At 50.6% G+C, this 25,252-nt stretch overlaps 1 protein-coding gene across 1 annotated transcript in view; it reads right to left on the reverse strand.

Moving 5' to 3' along the window:
• The window catches only part of ALPL (alkaline phosphatase, biomineralization associated), a 48,355-nt gene extending 23,429 nt beyond the window's left edge, over positions 1 to 24,926 (reverse strand). The window contains 5 exon segments of the mRNA XM_077456002.1: positions 2,292 to 2,347; positions 2,350 to 2,406; positions 2,509 to 2,628; positions 3,554 to 3,680; positions 24,776 to 24,926. Coding sequence (XP_077312128.1) covers positions 2,292 to 2,347; positions 2,350 to 2,406; positions 2,509 to 2,628; positions 3,554 to 3,617 — 297 coding nt within the window. The 5' untranslated portion in view covers positions 3,618 to 3,680; positions 24,776 to 24,926.
• Between the last annotated feature and the right edge of the window lie 326 nt (positions 24,927 to 25,252).

Here is a 25,252-nt window from a genome sequence, read left to right on the forward strand (position 1 = left end):
TGATCATCGGCTGGATGTGGCCAACACTCTCCCTATGGAACTGGATTTACAGTACAAATCGGCCTCTAACTGGAACTTGGAATTTATACATGAAAGCAGTAAACTGGTGCCAGGGCACTGTGGCTGGCTGGTGGGGGGGGGGGGGGGTTGGTTTCTCCTAAAGGAAGCAAAGTAAACCACTTTGGACATGGGGGCACATGGTGGCCATTGCTGTTATTAAACATGGTGGCTGTTTTGGGGGGGGGGGGATTGGGGTTTGCTTTCTCCTAAAGATGGCAAAGTAAACTACTGTTGGTGGATTGGGCATGGTGAACATTGGAGGGACTAGGGAGGGATTGCTCATAGTGGTTGTTAACAGCTTGGGGATTTGGGGAGATTGGGGATTTGCTTTCTCAAAGCAACAAAGAAACCACACGGATTGGGCATGGTGACCATTGGGGGGTGGGGGGAATTGGGCATGGTGACCATTTTGGGTAGGATTGAGCATGGTGACCATGGGGGTGGGGGGGGGGGATTGAGACTGGGGAGGAACTGGGCTTGGTTACCATGGGGGGCGGAGACTGGGGAGGGATTGGGCATGGTGGCCATTGGGGAGTGGGGGGAATTGGGCATGGTGACCATTTTGGGGAGGAACTGGGCATGGTGACCATGGGAGGGAAACTGGGGAGGAACTGGGCATGGTGACCATGGGAGGGAAACTGGGGAGGGATTGGACATGGTGGTCATTGGGGGGGACTGGGGAGGGATTGGACATGGTGGTCATTGGGGGGGGACTGGGGAGGGATTGGACATGGTGGTCATTGGGGGGGACTGGGGAGGGATTGGACATGGTGGTCATTGGGGGGCACTGGGGAGGGATTGGACATGGTGGCCATTGGGGGGACTGGGGAGGGATTGGGCAAGGTGGCTGTTGGCAGATTGGGATCTTATGTTGGGTGGATTGGGCAAGGTAAGATGTAGGGCATTGTTGCCATTGGGTAGATTGGGGTATTGCTTTATCCAAAAGGGAGTGAAGTAAACTGCTGGTGGATTAGGCATGGTAGCAGTTGAAGGGACTGGGGAGGGATAGGGCATGGTGACTGTTGGAGTGGGGTTTTGCTTTCTCCTATAAGGAACTAAGAAAATCACTGTTTGGGGTGGGTTAGGGGATTGGGCATAGGGATTCTCCTAAAGGGAACAAAGAAAACCACAGAGGGCAATATACCAGTTTACATCATGACTTGCATCATTAGTTTTAACTGCCATGTGTACAGGAAGTGCCGGTTCACGCTACAGCGACTTGGGATCCGACTTGTGAGTCCTCAAGTTGCCCCAAGTCGCTGGACATAAGAAATGAAATGGAAGTGAATGGAGCCGTCTTAATGCACACTACTGAAGTCGCTCCGACTTCACAAAAGGTTCCTCTACTACTTCAAGGCGACTTGTACCTAATAGATATCAATGTCTCCTCCAAGTTGGATCTCCATCTATATTGAAGCGACTTTACAGGAAAAAGGAAAATAATTTACCCAGGACACCCCCTCCCTCCCACAGAGCTGATTATTCTGTGATTGGCCACAGCCAAAGTGGCCTTTCCTGGAGGCGACTTTAAGTCGCGCTGAAGTTTCCTCCAAATCGCCTTGTAAAGTCGCGCTGTAAGTCGGGTAGCCCCTGTGTGAACCGGCACTAAAACTAAATTTCAGTTTTATAGCTGAGGTTCAGTCTGCCTTCCTGCGTATTTTGAGGCTTTGGAGGGTAAAAATCCAGTTGGATTTTCCATAATCGATTGATAATAAGTCCGCACAATAGCCACAGTAGAAGAGCCACCAGAGCTCCGAGTAACAAACTGCCAGATGGGTTTACTTTGCAGCGTCCACCAGACATTGGCATTTGGTTTGGGTGGAGTAACCCCCATTTGTGATCCTCTAAACCGGAGCCCAACCCCCCCATCCCCCCATTTTTTGTCTTCCTTACCACAGGTTTGTGTTTTTGGACCCTTTAGAGAACATTGGGTTTGATATGTGAAGGTGGATTTTGTTGGATTCTGTTGTGTGGTCCTTGCCGGTCACTTTGGTTATACTTTTCTACTTTTGGACCTCTCTGTATTGGAATCAGATTGTTCTGCTAGAAAAGGGCTTTCCCCTACCGACACTCCATTACTTTGCCATGATGCAAAGTCTGCAGGATGAGGCGGGACTTTGCAAGCTGCTTTTTATCTTCCCCCCTTTTTTCTTTTCAAGCCTCTAAAAGCCAGACCACCATTTTCGAATTTTTGGAGAACATCGGCACGTTGTGTCACAGATCTGGCTCACCTTTGAAAGTGCTACATATGGGAACTTGTCCATTTCCAACTGAGTCTCTTCCCTGGCTGTCCGGCTAGTTGGCCCTTTAAGATCCGGGTAGCAGTCACCGTCGGCACCCCCATACCTGCAGAACATAAATAATTTCATAGACTAAACCAGGTCCATCCCGTGACACAGTCCATAATATTGTCCATACACAGTCCCTAATACGGTCCCTATCACTCACCGTCTCCCAGAAACATGATGGTATTCTTGGCGACATTCCTATTGAGGTCCTCGAGGGTCAGTGCCAGACTGAGCGTTTCCTGAGCCTGCTTACGCCAGTAGTCGGGGTTCTTCTCTTTTTCTGCAAAGAAGTATTAATGAGGTTTTGATACGGAATCAAGACAAGGTGAAGGGTTCTGTATGTCTTCTGCCTTGTCCCTTACCAGCTCCCAACTACTGTCAGGTCTGAGGACTCTACGCAACAGGTCCTTCCGCCCTTCTGGGACGTGAACCCAATGTGAGGGCAGATTTTGGCATCTAAAGGTTTTGAATGTAGATGGGCCTTTGTTTCTGCATTCTGTGATTTGTATTTAAAACAGTTCAATGCCTAGGTTCAAATGGTACATTCATTTTATGGGTGGCTTTCATTATTTTTCCTGCAACTGAGGAACCTTTACAGTGATAGAAATGAATATCAAAAAGGGCCATCTGTGTGCAGCAAACCTATAGCAGGTAAAATGCAAAACCCACCTACACAAGTATTAAATCTTTACATTTTAGAAAATTACACCAACGTTTTGTATTAGTGTATAGTAGGGGGCCATAATGTTGGCCTTTTTGGATGTTCTAGCTGTGCCCTAGTCAAAAAAACAAAACCATTCATGGCGGGTGTTTGCATATCGCAGTTATGTGTGTCCTTCGAAAATGCAGCTGGGAGGTGGCGCATGTGCTCCAACCCGCTCGGCGCATGTGCTCCAACCCGCTCGGCGCATGTGCTCCAACCCGCTCGGCGCATGTGCTCCAACCCGCTCGGCGCATGTGCTCCAACCCGCTCGGCGCATGTGCTCCAACCCGCTCGGCGCATGTGCTCCAACCCGCTCGGCGCATGTGCTCCAACCCGCTTGGCGCATGTGCTCCAACCTATTTGGAGCAGATTGCTATAAAGTGGGGTGCAGGTTTCTCTAAGAAATGTAAGTGGTCACTAGGAGGACTGATATAAATCCTGGTACAGTAGATTGCTTAACCCTATACAATGCTGGGCAACCAGGTCCCTCTTAGACTCTTACCTGGGAAGCTGACAGATGTTGACAGCTTGACCATGAACAGAAGGGTCCACAACATAATGATCATTCTCCTAAAGTCCCAGGTTCATAGGCGTGGCCTCAGAAAAATTCCAGCACTCTGTGTGCAACCCTGGAGAGAGAAGAGTGAGAAGTGAATACCTGACTGGTAGCCATCTGTCTTCTGATACAGCCCTCAGTCCGCCCCGCTTGGTTGACCGTTGCTGGTCCGCCCCGCTTGGTTGACCGTTGCTGGTCCGCCCCGCTTGGTTGACCGTTGCTGGTCCGCCCCGCTTCCATAGAGCAGCTTGGGTGGGTCTTCAACATTCATATCCAAGCCGTGTCTGTACCTACAAAGGTCACTGCTTTAGGTCCTTAGATAACCTCATAATGCAATGCCAGGTGGTAAACTATAAACTGCATAAATTACCCCTTTGAAGATGCTGCAGATTTCTTTTATAGCCCCACAACACCCTGCCCCCCCCCCCCCAAAATCCCACACAGGTTTGCTTTCCATAGATCACCTGATGTTAGGTTTTCCTTGCATTGGACTGGTGGTCCTATCCTGGAGGAAGATCTAGAGATGGGAGGACCGGTGAATGGGTGGTACTCTGCTCATGGGACCAATGATGCACATAATGGCCCATATGCTGTATCTAGGATGTTGACTTTTTTTCGGTATGTCTGTAGAAACCAGTTATTTAGCCAAGTTTGTTTATTGCCCCAATGAGGTGTCCCTATATGTGATTGGCCTGAAATCCTGCCTTCTCCTGCAACTCTGTATGTGCTGGAGGTGAACTGGGTGTTTTCGTTTTCCAAAGATTTGATTTTCATGACTTTGCTTACGCCCCGAGTCTCGTGATGTAAAAGCTATATATGGCAAATTTCAAGAAGATTGGATAATTAGGGGTTGCATACATTGATCACGTTTATCAAAGCAAAGTCTGTGGGCTTCACTTGATAAGTCCTATACAACAATGCTGGATGAAGAAAGTCCCGTTCAAGGCTTTCTAGAACAAGTGAAAATGGGTAACTACATCCAAAGTGTCCTAAAAGACGGAAGTCTCCAAGAAAAGACTACAAAGAGTTATTACAATACTCACTCCTCTACCTAGGAGGTTGGTCTAAAAACGACTTCAGTTTCAGGATCCCAGGGGGCACTGCATCAAGCAAGGTGGACGGCAAAGGCAATAGATACATTTGAAATTGTCCTCTTCACTAAACAGTTGAATTTTCCTCAACGACAATTGGAAGGAATGAAACGAGTTGCACATTTTGTCAGCCTCGTATAAGTTCGCTTTTGGCATGAGGCAATGTAAGTCGATGGGTTCCAAAGAATGATTTGGATATGCTACAGCTTTTTAGCATTTACCCCGATGCAGATGTCCAAAAAATGCGCTCTCACAGTTGCTAAGAGACACCTTTTTGATATCTGTCAGAAACAAACCTAGGATTGACTTTTTTTCGGATGAACGTATTACTCAGGTTGTTAAGAAAAATTACTAAAAATGTAGAAACCAACCCTGCAAAGAAAAGGAAGTGAAACGATTGGAGGGTAAAAACATGGAAGGAAAAGACCTGAGCCATTTCATTACTAATAAAACAGACGATCTTTGAATTGTTTGGGATCCTCGACGTGACAGAATACTGCATGTGAATTATCTTAAGGTTGTCAATGATGCCGCAGAAAGAGGAATTTCTCTGATAAAGTATAACGAGTCAGTCGGGGAAGAACAAAAAAAAACAATTCTTGCTGAGGGTAGTGGAGCATCACAGAAAAGTCATCACCAAGCGAACAAAACAAGGGATTGCATCATTCAAAGTTTACATAACATGTTTTTCCTGTCATATTACCTATTAATCTAATCTTAGTGTATAGATTTAATAGTATTTTAAGTTTGTGTGATTTCTAGTTTTCCCAATAAAAGTAATTAACAGTGAAAAATCTTATTTTTTGCCTACTTTTACAAAACGGATCAGTGTGCAACTTCTAAATATTATCCAATCTTCTTGAAATTTAGCATATACCGTATTTATCGGCGTATAACACGCACTTTTTTTCCCCTTTAGGCTGGGTTCACACCGCTGCGATGCGGGAACGCCGCGAATCCGCGGCGTTTACCCGCATCGCACACCTCCCGCCGGCAGTTCACACTGCCCTATGCGGACGGCTGGGAGTGTCAATGTTATGTTAATGACACCCCCAGCTCCGTCGGCATATCGCAGTGCGATCTGCCGACTCGCACAGGAATCGGATCGCATGGTGTGAACCCCCATGCGATCCGATTCTGTTGCAGACCCAAAAAAGGGTCCCGTGCGAGTTTGCTGCGGGAGCGCTGCGAATTCAGCCATACTATCTGTATACTATCTGTATGGCTGAACTCGCATCGCTACGGAGATCGGATGTGATTTGCTGTGCGAATCACATCCGGATCTCCCCCCGCAGCAGTGTGAACCGGGCCTTAAAATCAGGGGAAAATCGCGGGTGCTTGTTACATGCTGATCCTCCGTGATTTTTGTGAGATTTTCAAGCCTCTGGGCGGCTTTCGGGCCTTCTCGGTGGCCGAAAGCCGCCAAGAAGGGCCGAAGGCGGCTGAGAACTACCAGGCGCCGCCGAGATGTCCTGTGGCGCCATTTTTTTTTAAATAAAATCTGAAATTAACACTGACAAGCTGCTGCAATGACGGTCAGGGCTGCATGACAAGGCTGCAAATGACACTGATAAGGCTGCATTGATGGGCATTTAAGTTATTTTTGTTTTGTTTTTCCTTAAAATTCCCTCCTAAACCTGGGGTGCGTGTTATAAGCTGACACGTGTTATACGCCGATAAATATGGTATATCCTTTACATCACTCAGACTCGGGACGTAAGCAAAGTCTGCAAAAATGTTGTTTTATTTTTTTTTCCATTAGAAAATGAAACGCCCTAGACTGTTGATGCCATGAGGTCTTCTCAGATTCGGTAGTATAACAGCGTTGTATGGGTTGGGGGTGTTTTTTGCATGTCTTTATATGTGGGAAAAGATTTAACATAATAACCCCACGCTGAGAGATAACATTGAGGTTTGGCTCCATATCTCCTCACCCTGCTAATTACACGGCTCCATGCAGGAAGAAGCCGTCATACCCTGGAGGGGCCAATTCCTTCCATTACTGGGCTCATTCCTTGTCTATCAGCATGGCTGATATTACACAGATGGACGCAGGTCACTGGCCGGACGCACAACAGAAGATGTCCGGTGTGACGGATGAGGAGCTTTTATCTGGGCTCTCAAATGGTCACGTGGACCCCCTACATTGGCTCCTTGGGTCCTACACACACCATAGATTGAATTGTGGATCCTCTCAAAGACTTAGAACGTTGTGTTACCGGCCCCGGACAATAGGCTATGTACATGTGGGTTGGAGCCGCACTCAGGCCAGAGCTGTTCTAAGGTTTTATAGAGGGGGGACCCCTGGTAGCCCAGCCTTTGCAAGTATTCAGCCACCCAATGAGTCGGATACGTGCTCCCCTGCTGACCGTTTTTGGTTCTTCCCGTAGACTTGTACAACCTGTAGTAACATACAAGCGGGTGGCAAGAACCACAGAGGTCAGCGGGGGGAGCAACTACTCTATATACTCAGAAGTTGCTTCAAAGGTAGAAAAGAGACCACTTGAAAACGTGGCTGCTGAAAAGGTAAGTATGTTTACGATTCTCTCACAAGTGGTTAAAAATGGGTGGTGATGGTGTCACTTTCATACTAGTCCCAAGGACATGGTGTCACAAGGGCAGGAGGTGATGGAAGATGTCTTGTGGGGACACGGACAGTGGCAGAAGCACATTTATTCTGTGGACTGGGGAAAGGGTTAGCGGATTGGTCAGATCATAGCCTTATCCTGGTGACCCCAACACCCTCATTTCATATCCTTGTGCCCTTGGCATAAAAAGGGGTAAATCTCCCCAATGGGAGCATACAATAATAAAAAAAAAAACTTGACCGAGGGTCTGACTTGTACCCACCCTGGCCCAAAAAAAAATAATTGCCCTCCTGACACACAAGTTGCCCCTCCAGCTTTAATTGGAGACGACAATCTGGGAAATAATTGGACAGCCAATGAAGAATCCTAGAATGCTGGGTTTGGTGTTTTTGCACTCAGCCCTCCTATGTAAGACCTCTCCAGGATACAAGGGGCAGATGGGAAGGTTTCAAACTGGCTTCCAGGACACGAGGGGCTGGTAGGGGACTCTACTTGATCTGCAAGATTAACCCCTCCAGATACAGGGGCAGATAGGAGGATATTTACCCTGCAAGGCTGACCACTCCAGATACAAGGGGCAGGGAGGAGGGTACTTGCCCTGCTAGCCTGACTCTCTGGATACTACGGTAGGATAGGCCAGTTCCTGCCCCCCTGCCAGCCTGACTCCTCATACACAAGAAGCTGATGGTTCTTGCCCTGCCAGACTGACTCCCCCAGATACAAGAGGCAGATATGACTGTTCCAAGCCTGGCTCCCCAGATGAAAGGGTGGATAGGACAATACTTGACCTGCCAGGCTGACCTCTCCACTTAAAAGGAACAGATAGGATGGCACATTCCCAATCCTGCAAGGGGCAGATAGGATGGTACTCTTTTGGCCGGGCTGACTGTGTGCCCCCCCACCCAAATCTAGATAAAAGGGGCATCTAGGACGGTACTTACCCTGCCAGCCTGCAGGTGAAGTAGCACAGACACATGAGGACAATAAAAGCCACAAAGGAGCAGACCACGGCTGTGATCAGCATGTGGGTGTCATTGCTCAGAGTCATGGTGGGATCCTCACAACCCCTCCGTCTTCACCGAGGCCCAACGTCTGAAGTATCTGCAGCCTCTGTCAGCAGATTTCTGGATTACCTTCAACTGATCAGATAATTCCTCCAGATTAATCACTGAGAAGAGCTTCACTGGCTGCGGGGGTGTCCCATAGAACACAATCATACAAGTGTCACAATGTCTGCCCCCCCAAGACCAGAACGCTCATGGGGGGGGGGGGGGGGTATACTGGATAGAAGTCTGTGTCCCCATATGGAGATTTATTTGTTTTCTGTTCTGTAGACACAACAGAAAGTGAGGGAAATCTCCTCAGCTGCTACCAGAATAGGTGTCCCCTTTGGGAGGTCCCCCTTTATTCCCGGTGACATCTCCTCCTCATGTTCTGTCCCGGGGGGCAAACCTGACAGATTCTACACCTTCCACACACCACCCAAAACTAATTAAAACCTTTTTTTTTTTTTCTTCGCTCCACTTTAACTGAGTTTATTATTGCAGTAATGCTGGCTGCACCACTTGTCTCTGATAATTTAATTCTAGAGAAAATTGGGTTTCAAATGTTATCCGAATATAGAAGAGCAAATTTATGGGAAACCTATATTCGGGTGACTGGGAATAAGTGGTGGTGCTGAGCGCAGGCTCTCGGTGTACAACGGGTCTGGAATGGGTCGGCAGGTGTTTCTGCGGCCTCTGGTGGAGTCTTTGCTGACGGAGTCGGATCTGAATTCTCAGGGGTCCCATATGGCTGCAGCTGCCTGGCTGGATGATGCGGAAATTGGAGATACAGCTGTTCAGATGTGAAATCTGCGCACAGCCGACCTCCTCCATACACTGCACAGAGGTGCCGGCCCCCTCCCCAGGCCGCGTTGTATTAGAAATGCTGAGTAGTAGTATCAGGATACGTAGTATAGATGATGGCAGGAAGTGTTGGGATCCGTGGTATAGGTGACGGGGAGGAGTGTCGGGCTCCGATGTATAGATGACGGGGAGGAGTGTCGGGCTCCGTGGTATAGGTGACGGGGAGGAGTGTCGGGCTCCGTGGTATAGGTGACGGGGAGGAGTGTCGGGCTCCGTGGTATAGGTGACGGGGAGGAGTGTCGGGCTCCGTGGTATAGGTGACGGGGAGGAGTGTCGGGCTCCGTGGTATAGGTGACGGGGAGGAGTGTCGGGCTCCGGTGTATAGGTGACGGGGAGGAGTGTCGGGCTCCGATGTATAGATGACGGGGAGGAGTGTCGGGCTCCGTGGTATAGGTGACGGGGAGGAGTGTCGGGCTCCGTGGTATAGGTGACGGGGAGGAGTGTCGGGCTCCGTGGTATAGGTGACGGGGAGGAGTGTCGGGCTCCGTGGTATAGGTGACGGGGAGGAGTGTCGGGCTCCGTGGTATAGGTGACGGGGAGGAGTGTCGGGCTCCGTGGTATAGGTGACGGGGAGGAGTGTCGGGCTCCGATGTATAGGTGACGGGGAGGAGTGTCGGGCTCCGATGTATAGGTGACGGGGAGGAGTGTCGGGCTCCGTGGTATAGGTGACGGGGAGGAGTGTCGGGCTCCGTGGTATAGGTGACGGGGAGGAGTGTCGGGCTCCGTGGTATAGGTGACGGGGAGGAGTGTCGGGCTCCGTGGTATAGGTGACGGGGAGGAGTGTCGGGCTCCGTGGTATAGGTGACGGGGAGGAGTGTCGGGCTCCGTGGTATAGGTGACGGGGAGGAGTGTCGGGCTCCGTGGTATAGGTGACGGGGAGGAGTGTCGGGCTCCGTGGTATAGGTGACGGGGAGGAGTGTCGGGCTCCGTGGTATAGGTGACGGGGAGGAGTGTCGGGCTCCGTGGTATAGGTGACGGGGAGGAGTGTCGGGCTCCGTGGTATAGGTGACGGGGAGGAGTGTCGGGCTCCGTGGTATAGGTGACGGGGAGGAGTGTCGGGCTCCGTGGTATAGGTGACGGGGAGGAGTGTCGGGCTCCGTGGTATAGGTGACGGGGAGGAGTGTCGGGCTCCGTGGTATAGGTGAAGGGGAGGAGTGTCGGGCTCCGTGGTGTAGATGACGGGGAGGAGTGTCAGGATCCGTGGTCGCCTATACAACGGATCCCGACACTCCTCCCCGTCACCTATACCACGGATCCCGACACTCCTCCCCGTCACCTATACCATGGATCCCGACACTCCTCCCTGTCACCTATACCACGGATCTCGACACTCCTCCCCTGTCACCTATACCACGGATCTCGACACTCCTCCCCTGTCACCTATACCGGGCTCCGTGGTATAGGTGCTCCGTGGTATAGGTGACGGGGAGGAGTGTCGGGCTCCGATGTATAGATGACGGGGAGGAGTGTCGGGCTCCGATGTATAGATGACGGGGAGGAGTGTCGGGCTCCGATGTATAGATGACGGGGAGGAGTGTCGGGCTCCGTGGTATAGGTGACGGGGAGGAGTGTCGGGCTCCGTGGTATAGGTGACGGGGAGGAGTGTCGGGCTCCGTGGTATAGGTGACGGGGAGGAGTGTCGGGATCCGTGGTATAGGTGACGGGGAGGAGTGTCGGGCTCCGTGGTATAGGTGACGGGGAGGAGTGTCGGGCTCCGTGGTATAGGTGAAGGGGAGGAGTGTCAGGCTCCGTGGTGTAGATGACGGGGAGGAGTGTCAGGATCCGTGGTCACCTATAAAACGGATCCCGACACTCCTCCCCTGTCGCCTATACAACGGATCCCGACACTCCTCCCTGTCACCTATACCACGGATCTCGACACTCCTCCCCTGTCACCTATACCACGGATCTCGACACTCCTCCCCTGTCACCTATACCGGGCTCCGTGGTATAGGTGCTCCGTGGTATAGGTGACGGGGAGGAGTGTCGGGCTCCGATGTATAGATGACGGGGAGGAGTGTCAGGCTCCGATGTATAGATGACGGGGAGGAGTGTCGGGCTCCGTGGTATAGGTGACGGGGAGGAGTGTCGGGCTCCGTGGTATAGGTGACGGGGAGGAGTGTCGGGATCCGTGGTATAGGTGACGGGGAGGAGTGTCGGGATCCGTGGTATAGGTGACGGGGAGGAGTGTCGGGATCCGTGGTATAGGTGACGGGGAGGAGTGTCGGGATCCGTGGTATAGGTGACGGGGAGGAGTGTCGGGATCCGTGGTATAGGTGACGGGGAGGAGTGTCGGGCTCCGTGGTATAGGTGACGGGGAGGAGTGTCGGGCTCCGTGGTATAGGTGACGGGGAGGAGTGTCGGGCTCCGTGGTATAGGTGAAGGGGAGGAGTGTCAGGCTCCGTGGTGTAGATGACGGGGAGGAGTGTCAGGATCCGTGGTCACCTATAAAACGGATCCCGACACTCCTCCCCTGTCGCCTATACAACGGATCCCGACACTCCTCCCCGTCACCTATACCACGGATCCCGACACTCCTCCCCGTCACCTATACCATGCATCCCGACACTCCTCCCTGTCACCTATACCACGGATCTCGACACTCCTCCCCTGTCACCTATACCACGGATCTCGACACTCCTCCCCTGTCACCTATACCACGGATCCCGACACTCCTCCCCTGTCACCTATACCACAGATCCCGACACTCCTCCCCTGTCACCTATACCACGGATCCCGACACTCCTCCCCGTCACCTATACAACGGATCCCGACACTCCTCCCCGTCACCTATACAACGGATCCCGACACTCCTCCCCTGTCACCTATACAACGGATCCCGACACTCCTCCCCTGTCACCTATACAACGGATCCCGACACTCCTCCCCTGTCACCTATACAACAGATCCCGACACTCCTCCCCTGTCACCTATACCACGGATCCCGACACTCCTCCCCTGTCACCTATACCACGGATCCCGACACTCCTCCCCTGTCACCTATACCACGGATCCCGACACTCCTCCCCGTCACCTATACAACGGATCCCGACACTCCTCCCCTGTCACCTATACCACGGATCCCGACACTCCTCCCCTGTCACCTATACCACGGATCCCGACACTCCTCCCCTGTCACCTATACCACGGATCCCGACACTCCTCCCCTGTCACCTATACCACGGATCCCGACACTCCTCCCCTGTCACCTATACCACGGATCCCGACACTCCTCCCCTGTCACCTATACCACGGATCCCGACACTCCTCCCCTGTCACCTATACCACGGATCCCGACACTCCTCCCCTGTCACCTATACCACGGATCCCGACACTCCTCCCCTGTCACCTATACAACGGATCCCGACACTCCTCCCCGTCACCTATACTACGGATCCCGACTCCCCCGTGAGTGTCGGGATCCGTAGTATAGGTGACGGGGAGGAGTAGCATGAAATGAAAAGAAAACTATAAAGATTTGACTTCATGAGATGGCCTCTTTGGTGCTGGGAAAATCTTCTTCTTTTTTTTTTTTTTTTTCTAAATGTCATTAGATGTTCTGTATGGAGAGGAGTCTTGAACATTTCTCTCCTCAACCATCACTGGGGGTTTTGGTTGGTTGGTGGAGTGGAGGGAAGGGAATATATGTTGGTGACAACCTTCCAAAGGCTTCTTCCTCTCCTGGGTATTGTCCCAGCTGGGGGCCAGTGCTTGAGGCTCGGGGAATTCCCCCTTCTGAAGGGTAATTCTGGAGGGAGCGGAGAGGAGGATATAGAACATGTCTGGAAGCACCTTCTGTAGGGTGTCCTGAGATCAGCTCGGTAACGGCTGGATGGATGTGGAGAGATTGTCTTACAGCTCAGCTATCCAGGTTTTGGTGACTGGTCATATAGGAAAGAGGAAGATTTGTTCATCCTTTTCCACCATCCACTGGCCGCCTCCATCCATGTCCACCATCATCCATGCCCATCATCCATGCCCACCATCCACTGGCCACCTCCATCCATGCCCATCATCCATGCCCACCATCCACTGGCCGCCTCCATCCATGTCCACCATCATCCATGCCCATCATCCATGCCCACCATCCACTAGCCACCCCATCCATGCCCACCATCCACTGGCCGCCTCCATCCATGCCCACCATCATCCATGCCCATCATCCATGCCCACCATCCACTAGCCACCCCCATCCATGCCCACCATCCACTGGCCACCCCCATCCATGCCCACCATCCACTGGCCGCCTCCATCCATGCCCACCATCATCCATGCCCATCATCCATGCCCACCATCCACTAGCCACCCCCATCCATGCCCACCATCCACTGGCCACCCCCATCCATGCCCACCATCCACTGGCCACCTCCATCCATGTCCACCATCATCCATGCCCACCATCCACTGGCCCGCCATCATCCATGCCCACCATCCACTGGCCTGCCATCATCCATGCCCACCATCCACTGGCCCGCCATCATCCATGCCCACCATCCACTGGCCCGCCATCATCCATGCCCACCATCCACTGGCCCGCCATCATCCATGCCCACCATCCTTTGGCCAGCCATCATCCATGCCCACCTTCATGAAACATTTGGAGTCCTGACTTCCAATGATGGCTATCAGTCATTACTTCTACTTTGCCGGCCTGTGTCAGTCCTCATCACAGCCAAAGGTGCCCTTTATAAAGATTTAGCTGCATTAGAGATATTCAGAAGGACTGCCACATGTATCCAAGACTCAACCAGTTACCCCCCCCTCCCCCCCCATTCCCCAACATCTCCAGCCAAAGCTTTGACTACCGTAAAGAGTTGGTAAGAATAAATGGTTGTCACGTCTGACTGCCCTTCATGACCACACCGGGGAACTTCCAGTTCCCTCCAGGAGACACGAGAGGAAGTGTGACTAAATCCCCTTTATCACTAGAATGGGTGTCCCCAATTGGAAGATTCCCCTTACTTCCTGTTCTGGTGACACCTGTAACATTTTGGATTTCCTCACTTCCTTTTTAAGGTGACCCCGGGACAAATGGAGGAGAGCGGACAGCGGTGAAGATCTGACAGCCGGTGTGTTAGATTTACACTAATAAACCCGTCGGGTTCCGTGTCCTCCCCGTGATCCGTGTACCCCGGACATTCTGTATATGATGTGCGGTGGGAGAGACTTTGCCGGAGGACGAGCGCCGGGTTATGTAACGAATCCTCCGCTCTTTCCTCCTGATTGTGTTTACACTGGAATGGTTTGTAGCCGTTTGGCAGACCGTTCCGAGGTGTATGTGATCTTTGGAGCCGTCATCCTCATCCTCTCTGCGGGGAACAAGCTGGCGATCGCCCATCTATCCCAGCGGAAAGGAGGCCCCACACACACTCTTCTATGGAATTTACTCTGCTTCTCCCCGTTTACTCCCCCCCCCCCCCAAAATCAACATAATGAAAGTTTTAAAACCTAAAAAGGTTCCCATTCCACACCTTGTTTGTATCCAGTGATGTCATCACCGGGTCTCTGCGCTTCTCTATGCAAAGCGAACAATCGTGGCTGGTGGGAGGGGCCAGCAGGGGGGCTGTACATAGGAAACATCCCTGCTCCTCACCTCCGTACTCCTCTCCACAGCCCTCAGCCCTGATGCAAGCAGTGGAGGGGGATTGGTCTGGTCTCCGCCTCCTGTCGTTTTCTGGAGTAGGTGGGGCCTGTTAGGGGTCCACCCACAGCTCTACTCTCTTTGTGCAGAGTGTCTGGTCTCCACCCCCTGCTGTAGTTTTCTGCAGGCAGCCTGTAGTGGGTGGAGCCAGCTGGGCCCCTCCCACATCTCTGCTCTCATCACCGTTCTGTACATAGCCTGTGCAGTCACTATCTTTACAAGGTAATATCTGGGTTTGTAGGGGAGTTTTTGGTGTGTGGATTTATATTCTTCATGGCCATTGAGGAATATCATTAAAAGCGTTTGTACGGAGTACCCATTTTAATGCCACCTGGTGGAGAGGCTGAAGGTTGACTTGGGTGATGTACGGGAGACGTGACTCGCGCCCCCCCCGCCGCACTGATCCGCATTCTAATTGCTATGTGACAGTCAATCATCCTCCCAGTATCACACCCAGATCTCTGCCCTGCCGGTCGGGGCACATGGATCGTGTCTGGTCTTGCTGAGTGCCCGCGGGTGACAACAAACCGGTTCTCCTTCATAGCTGTGCAGAGACTGGAAACTTATCTCTCGTCTGATAAGAACTGTCCAATGAAACGGAGCGCAGGAGGAACATGAAAGGAAGGTCAGCAGAGCGCAGGAGGAACGTGAAAGGAAGGGCGGCGGAGCGCAGGAGGAACGTGAAAGGAAGGTCAGCGGAGCGCAGGGGGAACGTGAAAGGAAGGTCAGCGAGGCGCAGGAGGAACGTGAAAGGAAGGTCGGCGGAGCGCAGGAGGAATGTGAAAGGAAGGTCAGCGGAGTGCAGGGGGAACGTGAAAGGAAGGTCAGCGGAGCGCAGGGGGAACGTGAAAGGAAGGTCAGCGGAGCGCAGGAGGAACGTGAAAGGAAGGTCAGCGGAGCGCAGGGGGAACGTGAAAGGAAGGTCAGCGGAGCGCAGGAGGAACGTGAAAGGAAGGTCGGCAGAGCGCAGGAGGAATGTGAAAGGAAGGTCGGAGGGCAGGAGGAAGGTGAAGGGAAGGTCGGCGGAGCACTGGAGAAACGTGAAGGGAAGGTCGGCGGAGTGCAGGGGGAATGTGAAAGGAAGGTCGGAGCGGAGGGCAGGAGGAAGGTGAAGGGAAGGTCGGCGGAGCACTGGAGGAACGTGAAGGGAAGGTCGGCGGAGCGCAGGGGGAACGTGAAAGGAAGGTCGGCGGAGCGCAGGGGGAACGTGAAAGGAAGGTCGGCGGAGCGCATGGGAAGCGGGAAAGGAAGGTCGGAGGGCAGGAGGAACATGAAAGGAAGGTCGGCGGAGGGCAGGAGGAACATGAAAGGAAGGGCAGCGGAGCGCAGGAGGAACATGAAAGGGAAGGTCAGCGGAGCGCAGGGGGAACGTGAAAGGAAGGTCAGCGGAGCGCAGGAGGAACGTGAAAGGAAGGTCGGCGGAGCGCAGGAGAAACGTGAAGGGAAGGTCGGCGAAGTGCAGTGGGAATGTGAAAGGAAGGTCGGAGGGCAGGAGGAAGGTGAAGGGAAGGTCGGCGGAGCACTGGAGGAACGTGAAGGGAAGGTCGGCGGAGCACTGGAGGAACGTGAAGGGAAGGTCGGCGGAGCGCAGGGGGAACGTGAAAGGAAGGTCAGCGGAGCGCAGGAGGAACATGAAAGGAAGGTCAGCGGAGCGCAGGGGGAACGTGAAAGGAAGGTCAGCGGAGCGCAGGAGGAATGTGAAAGGAAGGTCGGCGGAGCGCAGGAGGAATGTGAAAGGAAGGTCGGCGGAGCGCAGGAGGAATGTGAAAGGAAGGTCGGAGGGCAGGAGAAACGTGAAGGGAAGATCGGCGGAGCGCAGGGGGAATGTGAAAGGAAGGTCGGAGGGCAGGAGGAAGGTGAAGGGAAGGTCGGCGGAGCACTGGAGGAACGTGAAGGGAAGGTCGGCGGAGCGCAGGGGGAACGTGAAAGGAAGGTCGGCGGAGCGCAGGGGGAACGTGAAAGGAAGGTCGGCGGAGCGCAGGGGGAACGTGAAAGGAAGGTCGGCGGAGCGCATGGGAAGCTGGAAAGGAAGGTCGGGGGGCAGGAGGAACATGAAAGGAAGGTCAGCGGAGCGCATGGGGGAGCGGGAAAGGAAGGTCAGCCGAGCACAGGACGAATGTGAAAGGAAGGCCAATGGGGCGCAGGAGGAACGTGAAAGGAATGTCAACCCTTTCCGTCTGATCTGGGCTCTGCTCTCATTGCTGGGGCTGTCCTTCTGCTCAGATCTGGGCTCTGCTCTCATGGCTGGAGCTGCCCTTCGGCTCATGTCTGGGCTCTGCTCTCATGGCTGGAGCTGCCCTTCGGCTCATGTCTGGGCTCTGCTCTCATGGCTGGAGCTGCCCTTCCGCTCAGATCTGGGCTCTGCTCTCATGGCTGGAGCTCCCCTTCCGCTCAGATCTGGGCTCTGCTCTCATGGCTGGAGCTGCCCTTCTGCTCAGATCTGGGCTCTGCTCTCATGGCTGGAGCTGCCCTCAATGTCTCATTGTACTCAGAAATCCTCAACTGTAATCAACAAACTAAAAAACATTGGCAGAGAAACCACCTTGGTCCCCGGCCAGATTGTCACCTGTGATGAAACCCTCCAGCGGGGACATGTTGTCTGTCATCTCTTTGGGCAAAATTAAACATGGGTGAACTTGGCGTACAGAATTGGTGACCCGTCCCCAGCGGGCGAACCTGTTTATTGAGCAACCCGGAGCCTAGAATAGAAATCGATTTTACAGGCACATCAACGTAATGCGATTGGCACAATCCGAATCCACAATTGTTTGTTAATGGAGGAAACTGCGGAGGACAAATGATACAAATCTCATCATCCAATCTGCAATCAATGAGACGGTCGTCCTCCAGTCTGCCCCCCCCCCCTTCCCAATTCACATCCTAATTGTCCTAATTGTCCGCCCCCCACTGTTACCATTTGTGTCCCAAACTGCATGGGGTTGTAGTCGTGTCCCTTCACCCCCTGCAGATGAAGGACAGGAAACCAAAGCTTTTCGTTTTTATGTGTTTGATTTTTGTTTTTGCTTTTTTCTTCCTTTTCCCGCCTGTGTCCCACTGGGGAGATTTCCCATCACTGCCTATCCTGGAGATTCAACAGGAAATCCCCTCTTCCCTGTCATCGTTGAAGGATTTCCCCTCAAATCTCCTTCTGTTTGCTACAATTTCAGAAATTGTTAGATGAACAGCAAGAGGCCGTCTCTCCCCAACGGGGAAATGGACCAAAATACAAACCTGGCAAAAACCCTAACACTTCTGACCCCTACCTCTGTCCTCTCTTGTACATTACACCTCCATCCCTGTCCTCTCTTGTACATTGCAACCCCCCCCCCCCCATCCCTGTCCTCTATTGTACATTACACCTCCATCCCTGTCCTCTCTTGTACATTGCAACCCCCCCCCCATCCCTGTCCTCTATTGTACATTGCCTCCCCTATCCCTGTCCTCTATTGTACATTGCAACCCTCTATCCCTGTCCTCTACTGTACATTGCACCCCCTATCCTTGTCCTCTACTGTACATTGCACCCCCCTTTCCTTGTCCTCTACTGTACATTGCAACCCCCCCATCCCTGTCCTCTACTGTACATTGCAACCCCCCCATCCCTGTCCTCTACTGTACATTGCAACCCCCCTATCCCTGTCCTCTACTGTACATTGCACCCCCCTATCCCTGTCCTCTACTGTACATTGCACCCCCCTATCCCTGTCCTCTACTGTACATTGCACCCCCCTATCCCTGTCCTCTACTGTACATTGCAACCCCCCACCCCTGTCCTCTACTGTACATTGCACCCCCCTATCCCTGTCCTCTACTGTACATTGCAACCCCCCCACCCCTGTCCTCTCCTATATATTGCACCCCCTATCCCTGTCCTCTACTGTACATTGCACCCCCCTATCCTTGTCCTCTACTGTACATTGCAACCCCCCCACCCTTGTCCTCTCCTATCTATTGCACCCCCTACCCCTGTACATTTCAGTCTTCAACAGACTAGGTTTGGTTCTCAGATATTTAATTGCAGCGGAGAATTTGGCTCATTTTCCCTCTATCGGGAAATCTGGCACACGCTGGTTCTCTTTCCCTCCATTGGAGTCAAACAAGCCTCAGCTAATGGCTTCCTGCTGTGCCTTCTACCGCTACAAGTAACCTGACCCGTCTTCAGTCAGATTCCTCCAGCCCCTGGATTGCAATTCCGAGATTCCGGGGTCACGGGCCTTTCCAAGGGGCTGGTCGGGAGCAAATGTTCAGCACCCCACAGACCGACCGTGGACTGCGTGTGTGTGCGTGTGTGTGCGTGCGCGTGTGTGTGTGTGGACATGCATGTCTACAGACCATGTGCCCATCCAGACATGTTCCTATGTCCATGTAGACATGCTTGACTCTGCTGACAGACCATAGACCTGTGTGGTCATAAATGTTCAACCCCCCCCCACAGAGTGACCCCAGGCTGTGTACTTGTATAGAGGCCCATAGATGGGAACATGGACTGGGACCTGTATGGGGCTGAGGACACGGCTGGCGTCTTCTGATTGTGTGGTGACCAGTTTTGCAAAGACACCAAAGCTTCCTGATCACCTTGGAGGTGGTTTGGTGTCTGTAGGGGGCAGCAGGAAGGTCCTGTGGCCTTGTCACTATAGACACAGTACTCGGTGGCCCTATGCGTGGACAATAGATGAACTCGTGTCCTCCTGGGTCAGGAAGTGTCTGTGACCACAAATGGTGGATTTGGAAGTCTACTGAGACCAGAAAGGATCTCATTAATCTCTTTGTTGGCTGCCGGGAGCTTCTTAGATGGTCAGAGCTCCAGGAAAACAATCTGAATCCACCACTGAACTCCATAGGAGAGCTGGTGTGCCTGGCCTGGTCTACATGTCCCAAGCTTCTATTCTGTCCATCCAGTCCTGGGATTTACACAGCAGATGTTTATATGGATGTATGGTCTTACTCCGTCCTATCCCTAAAAGTAGGTAAATGGTGGCTTGCTCATTTGGCTGCTGGCTTGACTTTCACCAAATAACGTTTTTATTTTTCTGATGTGTATTCTGATGCATTCCAGGCAGTGCAGTCCACACCCCTGCTTAACTGACACTCTAAGACTCTGAGGTTTATCGGAGCGTTATCGGCAAGCTAAGTGCATTCACCAAGCCAAAAAAAACGGGAAGCAAAGTTCATGTGTGTGAAGAGCAATTCTGTAAAAACGTTGTAAACTTTAATCAGATTACTTGCGTAAAGCCTAATTGCAGCCATTGAATTCTGGCATTCCACCAAATCCCACAATCTACAGTGTGACTGCAATCTCCACCCCCTCCCCATGTCTTTCTGCACCCCCCCCCCCCTCCGTGTTCCCCTAAATGGAGCATGCTCAGTTCATTCTAGAACCGAACCTTCCCTGCGAGGTACCAAACAGCTGGACCCGGAGTCCCCATAGGATCCCAGTGTTCTGCTTCCCTAACATCCTGTATTCCACTCTGGTTCCCTGGGGCATCTGAGCCCCAGAACCAATGTAGGGGGAAGGGCTGTAACTGTGTGACCTGTGCCCCACCATTTTCCGGGCCCCCGCCCTATCCTATAATCTCCACCTCAAAGTCATTTCCTCATGTGAGTCACAATAGTAATTGGTCTTATATCCGTCATCTTGAGGTTCCCAAATGGTAATCTAATCTTTAGTGCCAAATGCCAATCTCTACCTGCGTAGAACCCCCCCTCACGTTCGCCCAGCGGGCCCCATAGAAGTTGCGCGGTCTGCTGTGGGTTGGGAGCCCCCATAAATGCGTGGGTGGGACCCCAGGATTTGTATTGATGAGCAAAGCGGTACCAATGCTTCTCTATCCAGAATAACATGGAAGGGTCCATCGGTGTGCGCGGCCTATTGTATTCGGGCGAGCGCCCCGAAGCCCAAACTCGCACGCCTTCCTCTGCAGCCTCAGCTGCACCGCACAGTGAAGGAATGGGGAGGTCTCCGTGCTGAGCTTCCTGTTCATTCACAAACTTAAGCATAGTTAAAAACTGTTTACTATGCTTTAGTTTATGAATGAACACTGAGGGGCGTGTGTTCATTGTGTTAATTTAGAAAACGAAGGCACTGGTAAATAACATATTTACTGGCCCCTTCCCCCCCCCCCCCCCCCCCCCCGACTCTCCATCCTGAAACAACCCCCATAGCAGCTGGGGGGGAGAGAAGGCAAGCCAGCAGCACTGTGGGGTGAAAGGCCAACATGGGGGGGGGGGATCCCAGGCAGTATGAGGAATCGGCACTGCATGTAGTGATTACGTTGTGCCCAGGAACACCTGGCACACCCCCTGCACACTCCTATGGAAGGGTCTCACTGAACCTGGATTGTAATTGAGTCTTTGGTATTGATTTCCTCTAAAGCTGGGTACACCCTATGAGAAAATCGTAAGGGGCACGATCGTTCGATTTTTCTGTATAGTGTGTACACCACTTCCCGTTCAGACTTTGCAAACTTACATTTCCGTAAAGGAACAAACTCCACGTTTTCTCGTATGTGAACAAAATGAATGATTTTCGTTTTTTTTTTTTTTTTTTTATGTTTACCTTTTTTTCATGTGTGAAGAATCGGATACGAAAGACCGCGCATGCTCAGAAACCACAAACCACAAAACAAAGTCTTTGCCGTAACGAGGATTTTCATACATTTCCTTCCTCGTTTCGGACTAGCTGTGATACTTTGAGTCAAAGCGGACGACCGTTCACTCGATTTTCCTATAGTGCGAACCCACCGACGTCTACACGGGCCTCAAACCGCGTTTCATCAGCATTTTTGAAGGTCCACGAATTGCCTGTCAAACCTGCGTGCATTGCCGCGCTCATGGTGGCATCGCGTCAAAAGTGACCCAACGTGCCGTTTGCTGCTCCCCAAACCCTTCCATTGAAGTCCCATGTAAATGCACAGCAAACACTTCACAAATGCCCCATGGCGTTTTTTTTTTTTTTTGTGCGTTTTGAGATGCATTTAGAAAGTGACAAGATGATACAAAACTCCATATGATAAAAAAAATAGGAAGCATCTGGCAAGACGCAAATCCATCCAAAACGCCTCAATAAGTTACCATGTCTTCAACCAATCGGGTGCTTTAATGGGCGCTCCAATTTATTTCCATGTCTGAATGGCGCCCCAAGTGTTCAGCGAGGGCCTCATTGAGGTTTTAGTGCAAAGTCCCCAAAATGTCTTACACATTGTGCCAACTGGGAAGACCCAACATGCCCAACATTTCCCAACCCACCCATGAGAACATTCCATGTCCTTCCAGGAGGAAAATGGAACCCGAAACTGGAGCAAACTATTGGAAATCGGAGAAATGTGCAAAATGCTTCTGTTCGCAAAACCAAAATATTCCATTCTTATCTACGGGGCCAACATATTCCATTCTTATAATCTACAGGACCAAGACATTCCATTCTCATAATCTACAACTGAAATATTTATATACATGACCAAAATATTCCATTGTTATCATCTACGGGGCCAACATATTCCATTGTTACAATCTACAAAACCTCCCATTTCTATTATCTACAACTAGAATATTCCATTGTTACAATTTACAGGACCAAGACGTTCCATTCTTATAATCTACAAGTAAAATATTATCTAATGGACCAACAGATTCCATTGTTACTTTGTTACAATCTACAAAACCTCCCATTTCTCTTCTACACAACTAAAATATTTCATTATTACATTGTTACAATTTACAGGACCAAGACATCCCATTCTTTATAATCTACAACTAAAATATTATCCAATATATTCCATTGTTACATTGTAACGATCTACAAGACCTTCCGTTCTCCTCTACAAAACGAAAATATTCCATTATTACTTTTGATATAGTAATAGGGCGGCACAGTGGGGTAGTGGTTGGCACTCTCGCCTAGCAGTAAACCACGACACTACCTGCCATGTTCTTCCTGTTCCTGTGTGGGTTTCCTCCGGGTTCTACGGTTTCCTCCCTGCTGGGAGGTCAATTGGCCCCAGTATATGAATGTGAGTTGGGGACCTTGGATTGTAAGCTCCTTGGGGGTAGGGACCGATGTGATTATACAATGTATATGTAAAGTGCTGCGTAAATTGATGGCGCCAAGTTCCTTTTTAAATAATAATTTACAAGACCAAGACATACCATTGATACAATTTTTTTTATCTACAGGAACAATCTTTTATTATTATATTTATCCTACAACTAATATGTGTTACCTTCCATTGCAGGAAATATAAAAATAATAATCTACAGGATATTCCATTGTTAAATCTGCAAACCCGGTCTTTTAATTCTTCCAATCTACACAAGTAAAATATTCAATTCCTGTCATCTACAAGAACAAAACTTTCCATTGTTACACAATCTACAACCAAAACGTCCCCTTGTTATAAATCTACAACCAAAACGTCCCCTTGTTATAAATCTACAACCAAAACGTCCCCTTGTTATAAATCTACAACCAAAACGTCCCCTTGTTATAAATCTACAACCAAAACGTCCCCTTGTTATAAATCTACAACCAAAACGTCCCCTTGTTATAAATCTACAACCAAAACGTTCCCTTGTTATAATCTACAACCAAAACGTCCCCTTGTTATAAATCTACAACCAAAACGTCCCCTTGTTATAAATCTACAACCAAAACGTTCCCTTGTTATAAATCTACAACCAAAACATTCCCTTGTTATAAATCTACAACCAAAACGTCCCCTTGTTATAATCTACAACCAAAACATTCCCTTGTTATAAATCTACAACCAAAACGTCCCCTTGTTATAAATCTACAACCAAAACGTTCCCTTGTTATAAATCTACAACCAAAACGTTCCCTTGTTATAATCTACAACCAAAACGTTCCCTTGTTATAAATCTACAACCAAAACATTCCCTTGTTATAAATCTACAACCAAAACGTTCCCTTGTTATAAATCTACAACCAAAACATTCCCTTGTTATAAATCTACAACCAAAACGTCCCCTTGTTATAAATCTACAACCAAAACGTTCCCTTGTTATAAATCTACAACCAAAACGTTCCCTTGTTATAAATCTACAACCAAAACGTCCCCTTGTTATAATCTACAACCAAAACGTTCCCTTGTTATAAATCTACAACCAAAACGTCCCCTTGTTATAATCTACAACCAAAACGTTCCCTTGTTATAAATCTACAACCAAAACATTCCCTTGTTATAAATCTACAACCAAAACGTTCCCTTGTTATAAATCTACAACCAAAACGTTCCGTTGTTATAAATCTACAACCAAAGCCTTCCGTTGTTATAAATCTACAACCAAAGCCTTCCGTTGTTATAATCTACAACCAAAACATTCCCTTGTTATAATCTACAACCAAAACATTCCCTTGTTATAATCTACAACCAAAACATTCCCTTGTTATAATCTACAACCAAAACGTCCCCTTGTTATAATCTACAACCAAAACGTCCCCTTGTTATAATCTACAACCAAAACGTTCCCTTGTTATAAATCTACAACCAAAACATTCCCTTGTTATAAATCTACAACCAAAACGTTCCCTTGTTATAAATCTACAACCAAAGCCTTCCGTTGTTATAATCTACAACCAAAGCCTTCCGTTGTTATAAATCTACAACCAAAGCCTTCCGTTGTTATAAATCTACAACCAAAGCCTTCCGTTGTTACATTGCTCCAATCTCGAGGAGCCTGGCACACCAAGCCTCCTACTTTCGCGTGAACTGAATCTCATTCAAGAATCCCCGATCGGAAGCCAAGTAACTTGTAGAGGATTTGGGACGTGAAATCGGAATCTCTTCCCATCTTCCCCCCTCCAGCACAAGTTTCTGTTCATGTGTGAACTTGCCTTATTCGGGGGGGGGGGGGGAAGAGGCTGAGGTTGGGGGGACCCCCTGGTTATCTTGGCTTCCTCCTGGCAGAAAGGATTGAAGTCTTACCTTGTACCCTGCGAGGTGTGAGAGTGGAGAAGTTGTGAGGAGGGAAGTGGAGGTAGATCAGGACAGCCCATTAAGATGCACACCAGCAAATCCTTTATGACCTTGTCTCAATCCCAGCCTCTTTTCTTCTTCTTTTTTTTTTTTTAACACAGCAGCCCCCCTTCTCCTTCCTTCCCCTCCTCATTCTTTTCAGCCTCTCCAATAAACAGGATTTTCTCCCTCAATGGGTGAGACGTTTACCCAGAGAGCCCCCCTGCAGGGAGAGGGTCCTGGTGGCTGCTGGGGTCCACTATTGGAAGTGTAGGTCAGAGGCTGCTGGGGTCCCCTGCAAGGAGGAGGTCCTGGAGATTGCTGGGGTCCCCTATAGGAAGGGTAGGTCGGAGGCTTGAGGGGGTCTTGGAAACTGCTTGGGGGGTCCCCTGCAGGGAGAGGGTCGTGGAGGCTTCTGGGGGTCCCCTGCAGGGAGGGGGATCGTGA

This window comes from Lithobates pipiens, unplaced genomic scaffold, assembly GCF_037356315.1.
Source record: "Lithobates pipiens isolate NorthernLeopardFrog02 unplaced genomic scaffold, aLitPip1_a1.2 Scaffold_27, whole genome shotgun sequence".
Taxonomy (NCBI): Eukaryota; Metazoa; Chordata; class Amphibia; order Anura; family Ranidae; genus Lithobates; species Lithobates pipiens.